At 34.9% G+C, this 17,023-nt stretch overlaps 1 protein-coding gene across 2 annotated transcripts in view; it reads left to right on the forward strand.

The window, feature by feature from the left end:
- Window positions 1-16,334, forward strand: part of SLC30A9 (solute carrier family 30 member 9) — an 85,899-nt gene extending 69,565 nt beyond the window's left edge. For both annotated transcript variants that reach the window (XM_058546976.1, XM_058546975.1), the window contains 4 exons: window positions 598-763; window positions 5,551-5,680; window positions 7,890-8,003; window positions 14,882-16,334. In XM_058546976.1, the coding sequence (XP_058402959.1) occupies window positions 598-763; window positions 5,551-5,680; window positions 7,890-8,003; window positions 14,882-14,926 (455 nt within the window). In that variant the 3' untranslated portion in view covers window positions 14,927-16,334. The remainder of the gene's footprint in view (window positions 1-597; window positions 764-5,550; window positions 5,681-7,889; window positions 8,004-14,881) is intronic.
- The last annotated feature ends 689 nt before the right edge of the window (window positions 16,335-17,023 follow it).

Here is a 17,023-nt window from a genome sequence, read left to right on the forward strand (position 1 = left end):
TCTTGAGTGATGCTAATGCTGCTAGTCAAGGGACCATACTTTGAAAACCACTGCTTTAAGGTACCCATAGCATGCAGTGAATTAACATCTCTCCTTTGTATCTAGAGTCATGCTAGCCGTGTATCGTCCTTGGTTGCATGAGAAAAGAGTGACCCATATTATTTTTGTATGGTTTAATTCTCTCACAGAGCCTTGGTAAGAATAAGACAGAAAAAAATGTTTCTTTCAGCTTTTGATCTCACAATTATTTTGTCAACCTGGGGTAGGAAAGGTGCTACTGATATATAAAAAAGAAATGGACTCTTTATTAGATTATTAATATGTATATCATGTCTCTAATCTGAAAATGCTCTGGACCCTCACCCATGTGATGGCCAGATGCAAGAAACAGACTAAGTAATTAAAGTGCATAATACTCCTTTGTAGTATAAAGCAAGTTGTAACATCCCCATTTTGTAGTATAGTACTATTAGGAGAAAGTTGTTAAATTAGGGATGAATTTCAAGTCCCTTGATTTATTAATTCTGGTTCTTTGCTCACTAAAGCTCATTGAAATAATAGAAAATGTTAATTTACTGACTTATGTGCTTGCTTTAGGCAATCCACTGTATGACAGCCTAGGTTCTTTGGGTGTGGGCACCCTCTTAGGAGTGGTCTCGGCATTCCTCATCTACACTAACACAGAAGCACTCTTAGGGCGATCCATCCAGCCAGAACAAGTACAGCGGCTTACTGAGCTCCTGGAGAACGACCCATCCGTAAGGTCAGCTTATTCCAGTGACACTGTTAAGATCCACAAAAACATATTAAGAAATAGAAATGCTTGGTGTGTAAATACTTTCAGAAGAGGTTTTGGATCCTTAGCCTTCAGAACTTTTTAATCTTAATTACTTTTCAGAATTGCAGCCTTACAAGAAAGCAAGTGAAAGCATTTAGGAAACTCTCTTAAGTTTCCTTTTAAATTCTGTATATCTTTAATTTTTTAGAATAAGGAACAGTTAGATGATGTAATGGGAACAGGAGTTTGCAAAGTAGTTGCCTCCTTGATGTGGAACCACTTATGTGTAACCTTTGTATTTATATTTGCCTTATATTTGTATTACAATTAAAAATTGAATATATTAAGTTTAAGTACTTTATTTATGGGGAAGTGATTACCAAATTGAATATAATTTATACTCCTTCTGAAAATAGACTTCTTGTTTTGGCTTATTTTAAAAGTTTTTCCTTATAATTTTTATCTTTTAAATGACATAAGAATAAAGAACAGAAGACTTAGGAGATAATCAGAAGAGATTCAGAGTTCTAATAGTACTTTTTAGTGAAATTCAGCAGCAGTGTGGTTTCAGAGCAAAGTAGAAGGAACCAACCCTTAAAATCCCAATTTTTCTACTAGCTACATATATATATCAAACTTGAAAATAAAAATATATTTTTCTTTTGTGTTATAATTAAACTCTTTTAAGTTAAATCTTTTAAGAATGACCTGTATATCTGAATCAGTAAAACAAATGACTAAGTGACTACTAGATTTATATTCTAAGCCCTATATGGTTCCTCTTGAAAGGTGGTTACCTAGCTGGATCAAGATAAGAAGCTGAACATTCTTAGAATCAGTATTAGGCTTAGTAACTTAATGTGAGATAATCCATATTAATATCTTTTCCTTGTGATATCTTTGATTTTGGTATCAAGGTAATACTGACCTTATAGAATGAGTTGGGCAGTGTTCCCTCCTCTTCTATTTTTTAGAAGAATTTATGAAGAATTAGTATTATTTCTTATTTAAATGTCTGGTAGAATTCAGCAGTGACGCCATCTGGGCATGGGCTTTTCTGTGCGGGTAGCTTTTTGATTAATTATTCTGTCTCTTTACTTGTTATAGGCCTGTTCAGATGGTCTGTTTCTTCTTTAGTCAGTTTCAGTAGTTTGTGTCTTTCTAGGAATTTTTCCATTACTTCTGAGTTATCTAATTTGTTGGCATATGGCTGTTCATAGTATTCCTTTATAATCCTTTTTTTTTCTTTAGGGTTACTAGTAGTGTCTCCTCTTTCATTTCTTTTTTTTTTTTTTTAAGATTTTATTTATTTATTTTTTGCCCCCAAAGCCCCAGTAGATAGTTGTATGTCATACCTGCACATCCTTCTAGTTGCTGTATGTGGGATGCGGCCTCAGCATGGCCGGAGAAGCGGTGTGTCGGTGCACGCCTGGGACCGAACCCAGGCCGCCAGCAGCGGAGCGCACGCACTTAACCTCTAAGCCACGGGGCCGGCCCATCCTCTTTCATTTCTGATTCTAGTAATTTGAGTCTTCTCTCTTTTTTTCCTCAGTCAGTCTAGCTGAAGGTTTGTGAATTTCGTTGATCTTTTCAGACTACCAGCTTTTGGTTTGATTGACTTTCTGTTGTTTTTCTCTTCTCTGTTTCATGGATTTCTGCTCTAATCTATATTATTTCCTTCCTTCTGCTTACTTTAGGTTTAGTTTGCTCTTTTTCCAGTGTCTTAAAGATGGTAGGTTAAATTTTTGATTTGATATCTAGATTCTTTTTTAATACAGGCTTTTATAGTTATAAATTTCCCTTTAAGCACTACTTTTGCTGCATTCTGTAAAGTATGGTGTTTTATGTCTTCATTTTCATTTCAAACTATTTTCTAATTTCACTTTTTTTTTTTTTCTGTGAGGAAGATCAGCCCTGAGCTAACATCCGTGCCAATCCTCCTCTTTTTGCTGAGGAAGACCGGCTCTGAGCTAACATCTGTTGCCAATCCTCCTCCTTTTTTTTTTTTTCCCCCAAAGCCCCAGTAGATAGTTGTATGTCATAGTTGCACATCCTTCTAGTTGCTGTATGTGGGATGCGGCCTCAGCATGGCCAGAGGAGCGGTGCATCGGTGAGCGCCCGGGATCTGAACCCGGGCCGCCAGTAGCGGAGCGGGCGCACTTAACCGCTAAGCCTCAGGGCTGGCCCCTCTAATTTCACTTTTGATTTCTTCTTTGGCCGTTGGTTATTTAGGAGTGTGTTGTTCAATTTCCACATATTTGTGAGTTTCCTAAATGTCTTTCTGTTATTCCTTATTTCATTATTTCTTATTTCATTCCATTATGGTTGGAGAACATTCTTTGTATTATTTCTTTCCTTTTAAATTTACTGAGGTTTGTTTTATGGCCTAGCATATGATCTATCTTGGATAATGTTGTGTGTATACTTGAGAAGATGTATATTCTGCTGTTGTGTGGAGTGTTGTGTAGATGTCTGTTAGATTTAGTTGGTTTATAGTGTTCAAGTCTTTAATGTCCCTGTTGATTTTCTTGCCTGGTTGTTCTATCGATTATTGGAAGTAGGATATTAAAGTATCCAGCTATTATTGTTGAATTGCTTATTTCTTGTTTCATTTCCGTCAGTTTTTGCTTCATGTATTTTAGTGCTTTGTTAGGTATATGTGTGTTTATAATTTTTATATATTGTTTATAATTAAAGTCTAAAAAAGAGCTGTGAATGGAAAGACTCATTGTGGAAAATTTGAAATTTTCTGGCAGAGTATAGATTAAATTGTTGGAAAAAATAAATGTTAGTAATCTATAAAGTACATACAGCTTTTTAAACAGTTTATTAATTATCTATTGCTGAGTGACAAATCACTCCAAAACTTAGTGACTTAAAACAGCCTTTATTACCTCACAGTTTCTGTGGGTCAGGAATCTAGGCACAGTTTACCTGGGTCCTTTACTTCAGGGTTTCTCACAGACTGCAGTCAAGATGTTAGCTGGGACTATAGTCATCTCCTGGGGAAAGATCTGCTTCTAAACTTACATAATTGTGACAGGATTTAGTTCTTTGGCATGTGGGCCTCTCCAACATGGCAGCTTGCTTAATCAAAGCATGCAAGCTGAGAAGGCAATAGATATTGAGTGTGAATGTGATAAAAGTCACAGATTAGTCACCTAATCTTGGAAATGACATCTCATCACTTGACCATATTCTGTTGGTTAGGAGATGTCACTAGATCTAGCCCACATTCAAGGAGAAAGGATTGCACAAGGGCTTGAGTGCAGGAGGTGGAGATCATTGGGAGCCATGATAGAATCTGCCTATTACAAACAGTTTTATATCTACAGTTAGTTATGTGTAAGAACATAAGGAAAAAGTATATCAGAATATTTTCATTAGCTGCTATTTAAGTATTAGTCAAATAAAATATTTTATTAGGACTGAGGTAAGATAGACTTTTTTTAAATGGATAAATTATATAGCCTCTTGCCAGTCTGGACAAGTTTTCTTTTAATTTGGGTACATACAGCTATATAAATATTAAAGCATTAATCCGTATTTTCACTTATGCTTCTTTCTTTATATAAAGAATTTTTTTTTTTTAAGGAAGATTGGCCCTGAGCTAACATCTGTTGCCAGTCTCTTTTTTTTTTTTTTTTTTTCCCTTTTTCCTCCCCAAAGCCCCACCACATAGTCGTATATCCTAGTTGTAGGTCCTTCTAGTTCTTCTATGTGGGACGCCGCCTCAGCATGGCTTGATGAGTGCTGCATAGGTCCGCACCCAGGATCTGAACTGGCGAACCCCAGGCCACCGAAGTGGAACATGCAGACTTAACTGCTACAGCACTGGGCCGGCCCCTGGATAAAGAATTTTAGGCTCAGTATTTAGTAACTTGCTCCAGATCACTCAGAAATTAGCGTCAAATGCTTTTAGAGTACTTGGAGCCTCATTTAGGCTTGTTTTCCCAGTAGCTCTCTATGTCCCCAGGATTCAGAGTGTTTTTAAATTTTTTATATATCCTGTAAAGAAAGAAAAGAATTTCTCAACAGTTTTTTAGGGAAGATTGATTCCTGAGGGTTAGGGCAGGAGGGATGAAAAGCAGTTATGCTTGAACATCTGTTTCCCTTTCTGGAAGGCAGAATGGTATAATGGGAAGACCACTGGGTTTGGGTTATCTGAAGATCTGAGGGTGAATCCTGGTTCTGCTGTTGACTGGCTGAATTACTTTAGGCAAGTCATTTATGCCCCTCTAGGACTGTTTTATCATCTGTAAAGTAAAGATGCCATCTTACCTACTTTATGAACCTCATTCATTAAATGCCTGCCATGTAGTTGGTACCATATTAAACATTCTGTATATGTGTTGGCTCATTATTCCCCACATCAGTCCCATTAGGTTTATTGTTAGCCTCATTCTAATACAGTACTTGTATTGAAGACTTTTAAGAAGCTATTGAAAAAAGGATTGAAAATGACAACATTGTGGAAAAGCAATTTAGAGTTGATTTTTTAATCCACCACAATCTATATAATTTATATATATACAAATTGCCATAAAATAATATTTATTAAGTTTACACCTTTGTATGGCATTATGCCGAAAAAGCTTAAATGGACATTTGTTTGGAAAATGATAGGTGACAATGGTGAACACTCTGAAAGCCATCTTAGTCCATTTTTATCACTGGTGGAAAAAAACAAGAAGTCTAGACCTTGTGCTATTAAAATGTATAGGTGTGTATGTGTGTGTATATAAATTTGTATGCATTGTTATTGATTGCAGGGCAATTCATGATGTTAAAGCCACAGATCTGGGATTAGGGAAAGTAAGATTTAAGGCAGAAGTAGATTTTGATGGACGAGTTGTTACAAGATCCTATTTGGAAAAACAAGATTTTGACCAAATGCTACAAGTAAGTTTGTGTATTTATTGTTTTCTTATATAGCCAAGGGTTAGAAAAATTACTTTTTAAGTAGGTAAAATAAAATTTTTTCTTTTACAAGTCTTAAAGTCACTTCAGCTTTCAACTTCTTAGGGTTCTAAAATTTGACAGAGACCCTTTTATTTACTATAGAGTGGGTCAGAGGAGACAGCAGAAGAGCAAACTTATTATTAAAGTGCTTGTTATGTACCAGGCATTTTATATATGTTATCTAACTTACTCTCAACAACCCCGTGAGGTAAAGAAATTCTATTTTCATTTTTATAGGCAAATTGAGACACAGAAGGATTAAGTAACTTGCCTAAAATTGCAGAGCTGTAATAGGGAGTCACATATGAATTTAGATCTCTGTGACTCCAGAACCCATGCTTTTAAGAGTAGTTTAAAAGAGAATTTACAGAGGATAATATAATGAACAGTGCAGGGGTTACCACTTGCCTTTGTCAAATCTTAACATTTTACTGTATTTGCTTAAGATCTTAAAAAAAGAAATAAATTGTTACAAAAACAATTGAAGCCCTTGTTTTCTGCTAGATCCCGTTCTCCTTCCTCCATCTCTAGAACTAACAATTATCTTGAATTTAGTACCTCTCATTTCCATTTAGGTTCTTATACTTTTCAATATATTTTTCTTAGCATAATAAATAATAACATTTGGATGTTTAAAAATTTATATAAATGGTATCATACTGTATGATTCCCTCTACAATTTGCTTAACGGCATGTTTTTGAGATTCCTCCATGCTAATATATATACCCCTAGTTAATTTACTTTAATTGCTATATAATATTCCATCTTATGAATATGCTGCAATTTATTTATCCAGTTGGACATTGTATTGTTTCCAATGTTAAACTATTAGGAACCGTGCCACAATGGCATTCTCATCCATGTTTCATTGTTCTCATGTGCAAGAATTTCTTGAGGATTATAGAGCTAAATTTAAAATAGGTGAGCCATTGAGTGACCATATCTTCAACTTCCCTAGATACTGGCAAATGTTCTCTAACGTGTGTCAATTTAATTTCCGTCATCAGTGTATCAAAGTTTCTATTGCTTTACATTTTCATTCGATTATATTGACAGAGTTTTGAAATTTTTGTCATTACAAGAGATGTGAAATATTATCTTGCTGATTTAATTTATATTTCCCTGGCAGTAGTGAGGTTAATAAGCACTGAAATTTATTGAGCATTGGGAATTCCTCTATTTGCTTCTTTGTTTGTTTAGTTAATTTCTGTTATTCTGACAGATTTGTAAACATTTTATTTTTTAAATGCTGGATACTAATCCTTCCTCAGTTGTGTATATGCAAGTGTCTTTTTCTAATTTGTGATTTACCATTTCAATTTGTAGTTGTACAGAAGATTTAATGTATTGTTTGTTTGTTTTTTTTCTTTTGTGAGGAAGGTCAGCCCTGAGCTAACATCTGTGCTAATCCTCCTCTTTTTTGCTGAGGAAGACCAGCTCTGAGCTAACATCCGTTGCCAATCCTCCTCCTTTTTTTTTTGTTCCCCAAAGCCCCAGTAGATAGTTGTGTGTCATAGCTGCACATCCTTCTAGTTGCTGTATGTGGGACGCAGCTTCAGCATGGCTGGAGAAGCAGTGTGTCAGTGTGCGCCCGGGATCCGAACCCGGGCCGCCAGTAGCAGGGCACGCGCACTTAACCGCCAAGCCACGGGGCCGGCCCTTAATGTGGTTTTTAATTTTATACCAAGTTTGTAATCTTTTTCTCTGTGCTTTTTATTATCATGCTTGAGAAATCCTTCCTTATCCCAGTATCATAAAAATATTGTCTTTTTTCTTCTAAAAGTTTTATGGTTTGTTTTTTACTCTTAGGTTTTTAATCCACTTAGAAATGTTTGTTTGTTTAATGGTCTGAGGTAGGGATTTAATATTTTTTTCTTATAGAAAAATAATTGCCTTGGCACTATTCATTGAATAGTTTATTCTTTTCCTGCTAATTTCGTAATTACTACCTCTGAGGATCATTGTACTCAATTTTTTCTTGAATTGAATTTTTTAGGAAATAGGTAGTCTCTTGCCTATGGCTTGAAAGTTTTTCATTTTTCATTAAACTTAATGGTGTTTGTTATAATTTTTTTTAAAGAAATATCAGTGTACCACTATGATTTTTAAAAAACTTATTTTGTTTTCCTGCTGTCATTTTCTTTATAGGAAATTCAAGAAGTGAAAACTCCTGAAGAACTAGAGACCTTTATGCTTAAACATGGAGAAAATATTATTGATACTTTAGGAGCTGAAGTAGATAGACTTGAGAAGGAACTGAAAGTAAGATGTATTCATGATAATAATAATGTCAACTATTTTTTGAGCACTTACTCTGTGTCAGACACTTTGCTAATTGCACTACATGTATACTTTATCTTCTCAGTAACCTCCTGATGTATTGGTAGTTATGGGTGAGAAAATGACTGAGGTAGAGAAGTTGGAAGTAGGGGAATTGGGATTTGAACCTTTGTTGTTCAATTCCAAATTCTGTGCTTTTAACTACTATTCTATACGGCTTGCTTAGGTTCTAAAATAGTCAAAGGTTTTTTGTTTGTTTTTAAATAAGAAGCACTTCAAAAGTTTCTAGAGAAAGGTAAAAGGGAAACTTTAGATTCTGTTCAAAAGTTTGAAAAATAGAATGTGACCTTAAACATATATATACATCTTGCTTTTAGTCCATCTGACATTACTGTATATTTTCTGTTTGTTTCTGTTCAGTTGGAGATCATTACAACCTATTGGTTTTCTACTGAAGTATTGCCTGATCAGACTGCCTTTAAAAATGTCTCAGTGCTCTCAAATTGTCATTTATTGACATTTGAGTTCTGTTGGTTTGCAATGAATAAAACTTATAAGTGATATTTAACATATGTAGCTTAAGGCAATGCATTTTCTTCAGTTGATGTTGACCATTTTTAGCTTTATTAAAAATTGAAGAGAGGGGCTGGCCCAGTGGCACAAGCGGTTAAGTGTGCGCACTCTGCTGCGGCGGCCTGGGGTTCACTGGTTTGGATCCCGGGCGCGCACTGACGCACCGCTTGTCAAGCCATGCTGTGGCGGCGTCCCATATAAAGTGGAGGAAGATGGGCACAGATGTTAGCACAGGGCCAGTCTTCCTCAGCAAAAAAAAAAAAACAAAAAAAACCGGAGGCTTGGCATCGGATGTTAGCTCAGGGCTGGTCTTCCTCACAAAAAAAAAAATAAATAAATAATTGAAGGGAAAGAAAAACAAAAATTGAAGGGAAATATTTCTATCACTACTTTACTGTCTTTTCTTTTAGAATCTAGATATCAGATTAATAGAAACACTTCAAAGAAGGTGATTTTGTTAATTTTCTAAGTCATGAGCTTTAGCAGGCATGATTTTCAAAGTTTCTAGATGAGCAGTTCTCAAATATTTTGGTCTGAGGGCTCTTTACATTCTTAAAAATTATTGAGGACCCAAAGAGCTTTTATTTGAGTTTTACTTATTGATATTTACTAAATTATAAATTAAAACTGAGAAATTTAAAAATATTTATTCTTTACAAAAACATGATAAACCTATTACATGTTAATATAAAATAACATTTTAACAAGAAATAACTGTATTTTCCAAAATGAAAAAAATAGTGAGAAGAGTGGTATTGTTGCACATCTGACAGCTAGATTCGCATATCTGCTTCTGCATTCAGTCTGTTGCCATATATTATTTTGGTTGAAGAATATGAAGAAAAGAGATGAGCCTCCATAAGTATTCTTATAGCCTTTCCAGATAATTGTGATATTCTCTTTTGATATTATGCCAAAACCTGACCACTGGTAACCTCTTAAAGCTTAGTTGCAATTTGGAATCTGAAATCATATCAATGAACTTTTCATATACTGTTCGTGAAGTTAGGGGGCACAGTCCACAAGACCACCCTTGTTTCTAACACAAATTGCAAAGTTTGAGGGGTTCCTAAGACCACCCTTAGGTTTGATAATTCACTAGAAGGACTCAGAGAACTCACTGAATGCTGTTATACTCACGGTTATGGTTTATTACAATCAAAAGACACAGATTGATACTAGCCAAGGGAAGAGGTGCATAGGGCAGATTTCCAAACATGGAGCTTCAGTTGTCCTCTCTCCATGGAATCATGGACAGCATTACTTTCCTGGCAATGATGTGTGACAGTTTGCACAGAGTATTGCCAACCAAGGAAGCTCAACTGAGCCTTGGTATCTGGAAATTTTATTGGGGCTTCATGGTTGACTGCTTGAGTAGCTGACTTTTTATCTCCAGCCCCTCTGAGGAAGAGCTGGCACCTTTAGTCACCAGCCCCTTCTGGAGGTAGAGCAGGTACTGTGTGGCCAAAAGATAAACAAAGACATAATTATCAGGCAGGACGTTCCAAGGGCCTAGAGATCACCTCCAACAGCAAGTAGCCAACAGCAAAGGCCAGACCTCTCTTTGGGTATGATTAATTCTCTACTAAACACTATTATATTAAAGTCTGTTGGTCTGTTTTTGTACTCTGAATAGATCTTTTAAGCCATGCATGACTGTAACGTGAGTTGGTCATTTGGAAAATATTGATACACTGAATTTATGCTCATCTTTCAAATGTTGATACATTTCTAAGTATTGAGAAGCTGTCATGCTCATGGTGGTGGATATGAGTTTTCCAACATTCTAATTTTCATTTGAAAGCTTGTATTTTATCATTAGCAACAAATACTATTGTTTTCCTTGAAGTAACAGACTCATTTTGTTCATATTTTAAGAAGATGCCTGCCAGATACCCAAATTTGAATAATCATAGTTTGTTAATTATTCTTTCAAGTAAAAATGGTGTTCAGGGGGCTGGCCCTGTGGCGTAGTGGTTAAGTTCGGCACGTTCTGCTTCGGTGGCCTGGGTTTGTGGGTTCAGATCCTGGGTGCAGGCCTACACCGCTTGTTAGCTGTGCTGTGGTGGCGACCGACATACCAAATAGAGGAAGATTGGCACAGATGTTAGCTCAGGCCTAATCTTCCTTGGCAAAAGAAAATGGGGTTCAGATAAAAAAGCACCTGATTCAGCTCATAAATCAAGCAATCACAAGTCCTTTTCCTTTTGACAGTATCAGACTTCAGTATGAAGCAGAAGGGCTTTATACATACTTCCTATTTTGTCACAGAATATTTTTAAAAGTGTGCTTAAGGGTTGAGGTTTAATAAATCAGTACTTTTTACTACTTCATGAAGGACACTTTAAAATGAAACTGGCTTTTTTTTTTTTAACTGAGTGTCTGGCAGTAAAGGGACACAATGACTACCAGTATACTTTGGTGCCAGTTGCCTTGAACTGTGCAAAGGTGCCAGCATTTTTATCCACCATTGCTTTTATGCGATCAGAGGAAATGTCAGCATAGTACAAAAGGCAGATAACATCAGTGTTTTGTGAAAATAGTTTTGACCTTGGAGTCTCCCTGAAAGGTCTCAGGAGCCCAGAGATCCTTGGACCACACTTTGAAAACCACTGTTCTAAATAAAATGTGAGATGATTGTTTTTGTGCAGGGTGACCTGAGAATGAATCAATTTTGCTTTTCTATTCTATCTGTTTTTATTTCCTCGGCAAGGAAAATAATGGACTTTTAAACTAAATCTTTATTTTAGCTTCACTTTTTAATAGAAGCAGTAAGTCAGAAGCCAGATTTAAGAATAATTAACAAATTGGTCATTTTTAACTAGATTTACTTATCGCAATCAGATAAGCTTATTGTTTTGTTTAGCTAACTTTTTGCTTTAATTAGAAACTATTAAATCATTAATAGATTGAGCTATCTCATAAGTGTTTTTGAGTTATATTAGCCTTTCAAACCAGGAAGCCAAGTTTAACCCCCACTTTCAGGTGCAAACATCTCTAAGATAATAAGGCATAACTGATCTTAAGTCAAAGGAAGGTTCTTCATAGTTGAGGTGCCAAACCAAGAGAATGCGTGAATGTAATTCTTCTTTCTTGTCATGAAAATAAGCTGATTTTCTTCTGAAAACTAGAACTTTGTATGTTGGCATATTCCCTCCTTTTTAGTATCTAAGCATGGTTGCCTTCTAATAATAATTAATAATTATTGAATTTGGAAGGACACAGTGATAAAATTCTGCAGCAGTATAGACATCTCTGTTGAGTAATGCCATTGATCTAAGTATTAGAATAGGTGATATTTTTACCTTAAAGTCTATTTATGTGCATAGTTCTATGTAAGGATGTTAAGAATAACAGCAGCTAATTTATAAAGTCCCTGTATTATATTATGTGTGAAATATATCTTGTTCTTATTTTGAAGTTCTTTGAACTGTTAACTTAAATTTTTTTGTTCTACCTCTGTATTTCAATCTATGGATAGACCCTTCTCCTATCCCTCCATTTAACATAAATTTTTTTTGTTCTACCTCTGTATTTCAATCTGTGGATAGAACTTGCTCCTATCCCTCCATGAAGTCTTTTGTGTTTGGGAGGAAATAATTCTGTTGGAAATTGAGTCAGTGGGAAGACGCCACAGCATTTGCAAATTCCTGATAAGTAATGGTCCAGTTAAATGCTCTGCCTGCCCTTTACTTTGTCTTTTGCTTCTCTAATTGCATCCTCTTACATAGTATTTTCTTAACTTGAGTACTGCAGCGTTACAAAATAAATTATGTAATTTGGTTTTCATCTCTCCATAATATGAGTGTTGGAATAAAATCTGTCTGTAGTGTGTAAAATGTTCCAATTCATGTTGAATGGTCTTGGGATAAAATAGATCAAAAAGTATTTGTTGAATAAATGAATGAAAATTGTAAGTTGGACAACAATGATTGATTTTCAGTTCTATTTAACAGATATTTATTCAGTTTCTACTATGTACATGATATCTTATTATGCACTACACATAAAAATTTAAGGATATTAATCCTATTTCTTTTATTCATTTATTTAGCAAACATGTACTTTGTATTGGGCATATTACATTCTAGGAATTTTATTACTTTTCTCTGAAAACTTGATTTTAAAAAAGCAGAGTAAATTAACTTTTTAGTTTCCTTTTCTTGAAATCAGATTTTTATTAGTACGCATTTGTTATATGTAGTGCTTTTTGGATAGAATAATTTCAAACTTTCCTTGAACAGCTTAAATTTTTCACCTCATACTGGGATGGATAAGGGTTGATTGGAATGGGAAAATAAAATTCAGTTTCATTTCTGTTTGAGGAAATCTTTCCTTATTCCATATTGAATTTAAGGAATTCTAGACACAGGGCATAGTTTAAGATAAAGAAAACATGAGAACAAAAGTATACCCCCTATGTTTGGGGGTCCTTGCCCACTCTCAGGATCCAAGAGGAAAGTACCCCCAGGGTACACTTGAACAACACTAATTATAAGAACAATCCCAGTGTACACTTTATAGAATTCTCTAGCTGGAGCTAAGCTCCAGTATTATACCAGATTTTTGTCTTTATAATTGAATTTCTTTAATATGAGTAATATTCAAATGTTTTAGGATACTGTTTTTTCAGCTAGGAATTATTAATCCTGACTGATTATTAGAATCACTTAGAAGAGCTTTTTTCCCGCATTGATTTATTTTTACAATTTTTATCAAATAATACACAAAGTTTATAAAGCCAAACAGAACTGAAAAGATTTTAACAGAAATAAGGGCCGCCTGCCTCACTCTCCTCAATCTTTAGTTTTACTTCTCAGAGATAACTGTTCTTAATACTTTTATTTATTTATTTTATATTTATTGCCATTGTTCTACATAAAAGTCTTATACTGTTTCTCTGATTTAAACATTATTTCCTCTTTGATAGGCATAGATTTAGTTACTTTATACACTATTTTCTGTTCTCCATTCTCATAATATCTTTATATTGCACTGTATTACACTTTTAGTTCCCCCTAGATTGAGTTAGGTGTCCTTATTTTATGTACTCATAGGGGAAAAAACCCAAAAACCTTTACTTTGCTCTGTAGTAGCAGACTATATTATAATTGCCTGCTTACCTACCTGTGTCTCCTCACTACACGTAAGTTCATTGAAGGCAAGTGCTGTTCGTTTCCTGTTCATCTTTGTATATTCTTCAGCGCCTGGTACAGAGCAGGCGTGTAATCAAGATATTTTTTGTTGTTACTGAATTGAAATTCCTTAAGCTATCATTTAAGATTTTTCACAAGCTGGTTTCTGCCTGCCTTTCCAGCCTTGTTACTAATCCTGCCCTTTTCACAACTGTGCTGACTCGACCGTACTGCCAGTGCATACTTTCCAGGCTCTCTGACTTTGCTCATGCTGTTTCTTCTGTCTGCCTCTTCAGCATCTATCTGGAAAACTCACAACGTTCAAACCTTGCTTAGATGTTATATCCTCAGTGACGTCTTTCTAGATCTCATAGCAAAAGTAACAGATCTCACATTTTTGTTCCTAGAGTTATTATTTAGTACATTGTAATAGGAGCCTGGAATCTATCCTGGCTCCATCACTTACTAGCTTTGTAACTTAGGACAGGTTAGTTAATGTCTTCAAACTTCGTTTTTCTCATGTGTAAAATGGAAATAATTGGATTATTACAAGGATTTTAAAACACACACATGCATGTGGAGCCTGTTATTTAGCACAAAACTTGACACTGCTCATTAATGTTAACTGTTATTATTAGGTATAATGCTTTAATTCGTAGATGGTTATTGATACACTTGTCTCCCTGGCTAAACTGAGTCCCTCAGGGTCAGGAACAGTCTTCTTTAATAATCATAGCTCCACTTTCTAGCACAGTGCCTGGCCCAAGACTATATGGATTGTTACTAAAATATATAAAATAAGTGAATATCAGTTTACTCTTTCTGATTCTTATTGTTTTGCAGTGATTTTCTTTTCACCATGAACAAGAGTGTATTTCCAGTGCTTTGGACATACTAGATTCCTAGTCCATTATTGTATTAATGAACATATGAACAAACTCAGGGAGGTAGGACTACTCCCTGTACTGTTTATAGTGTGTAATTGATCTATTGATCTGATTTTTTTCTTTATGCAAATATTTGTCTTTCTGGTATGCTACAATGAAATAGTTTCAGCAAATGTTTTCAGTGGCTTTAGTGATCAAAAGGAGTAAAAGGAAACATAAGGTTTTGTTTTGCTCTGAATAATGTGGCTGTGATTTTTCATTCCAGAAACGAAATCCTGAAGTTCGACATGTAGATTTGGAGATCCTATAGATTTGACGGAATGAATCACCTCGGAGGGAGCCTTGGAAACAAGTTTGTCCAGCCTGCTCTCCCAAACTGAAGGAGTCACCATTCAGAAGCAACTTTTTTGAAGATGGAGGAAATATTTTATGTAAAGGGCAATTCAACGGTCCACAGAGTGAAAACGACTTCTAAGAGACACGTTACAAGTTGAATCAATTGGAAATCATGTTTTCATGTTTCAGTAGGAAACATTTTAGTTACTTAAATTGTTCATAATTTCTCATTTTAGTCTGTCAGGGTGTATTGTACCTCGTGATCATGTTTCCTTTCTTCACATTGGTAAAAATAAGCAGCATCCATAGGATTATGATTTTTACTTTTGTTGCCACTGAATATTTCACTCCATGAAATCCTGCCAATCTTGAACATTCTGGCTAAATCTTGGTTTGTGCTTTTTAAACAGTCACTCCGTTTCAAAGTTTATCTTTCCTATAGGATGTGGAAATTATTTCTACATACCTTGTAATTTTGCCCTGAGCACTATGAGGAACACTCTCGTAACCTAGGTATCCATAAATGTTCATTCCAGAAATGGCTTAGTTACTGAATTGAAGGAAGACATTTCAGTACACTTTTTTAGGTCATAGTAGTTGCCATTTTGTAAAATTTCTTACCTTTCCTTTTTTTCCTTATTTAGTTTAATTTTCCTAATGGTAGAAGATATAAAATAACCCTAGATGTTTCCATAGGCCAGTGTGATGACTGGTTTTTTGTTTTTGTTTTTTAACTGGCTTCAGTGCCATAATGTGTATTTACTAGGAGATAATGCATTTATAAGCATTTTAACATTCTGTAAATGGACTAGAAATATTTATAATTTTACAGACAGGACAGCATTTTATTTTTAATTTATTTAAAAAGAGGCACTACTTATGTAAATCTGAACTGTAGGATATTTCTTGCTTTAAGAGAAAGAAGTAAGTCTCTCATGCGGAAACTTGTGGCCGTGATTTTGTATAATATCCTAGTCAATAGTGTGTCTGTAACATGAGTTTCTTGCAGTTACAAATGGGCATTTAACATAATGTATGACTATAACATTATATAAGTAAGTAACTTTCTAATGATCATAAGGTTTCAAGGTGAAAAAACATGTAATTCAGTAATTGAAAATTTATTGCAAAACTACAGCTGTGTCTCCATTCATCAAAACAACTCATATGCACTTTAAATTGTTCAGGTAGCATTGTCCAATTCACTGAGCATTGTCCATGAAGAGTGGTGGCTGGGCGAGCTCTTTGCTGGATAAGTGAGTGCTTGACATAAGGACCTAACTACTGGTGTGAAGTCAGTGTCTAAAAACTTACGTGGAAGTTTATGAATTACAGCAAATTGTAATGCTGGAAACAAAAAATAAACATTTGCTTAAAAGGTTTGTAATGATAATTTTTTGATCCAAAAATGTCATTTACTGGAAAATTGTGAAAATTTACATTGGTGTACATTTTTTTTACCATTACAGAGCATTTTGCATGCTGTACATTTTAAGTGAAATAACATTCCAGTTTTATTTTTTAAGATATAAAATTGTTATTTATATATATACACACACATACACACCATTTGATACTCTGTTCTTATGGTTTCAAATTTTTCACCCCTACTTTTTTAAAAACTATTTTTTACCCATTATAATTCACTCTATACTTTGTCTTCCTCTCTCCATTTTCCCACCTGCCATTTATTTCATGTCACTGCTGTATGGGAAGGTACCAAATTATATCCAATTTCCTCCTAGTAAAATTACTCTGAAAAATTTCACATAGCTAGACAAGAATAACTAAAAAAAAAATCTCAAAGTTGATGTCCAGAAGTTATTCCAAATGGTAGATCTTTTAGGACTTCCTAAAAGAGGCCAATTCCTGATATTTCTTTGAGTTTTCTAGTCTGATTTTTGTGTGTGTGTTTGTGAGGAGATCAGCCCTGTACTAACATCTGCCAGTCCTTTTTTTTCTTTTTCTTTTTTTTTTTTTTTGCCGAGGAAGACTGGCCCTGGGCTAACATCCATGCCCATCTTCCTCCACTTTATATGGGATGCTGCCACAGCATGGCTTGCCAAGCAGT

This window comes from Diceros bicornis, chromosome 8 (assembly GCF_020826845.1).
Source record: "Diceros bicornis minor isolate mBicDic1 chromosome 8, mDicBic1.mat.cur, whole genome shotgun sequence".
NCBI classification, from domain to species: domain Eukaryota; kingdom Metazoa; phylum Chordata; class Mammalia; order Perissodactyla; family Rhinocerotidae; genus Diceros; species Diceros bicornis.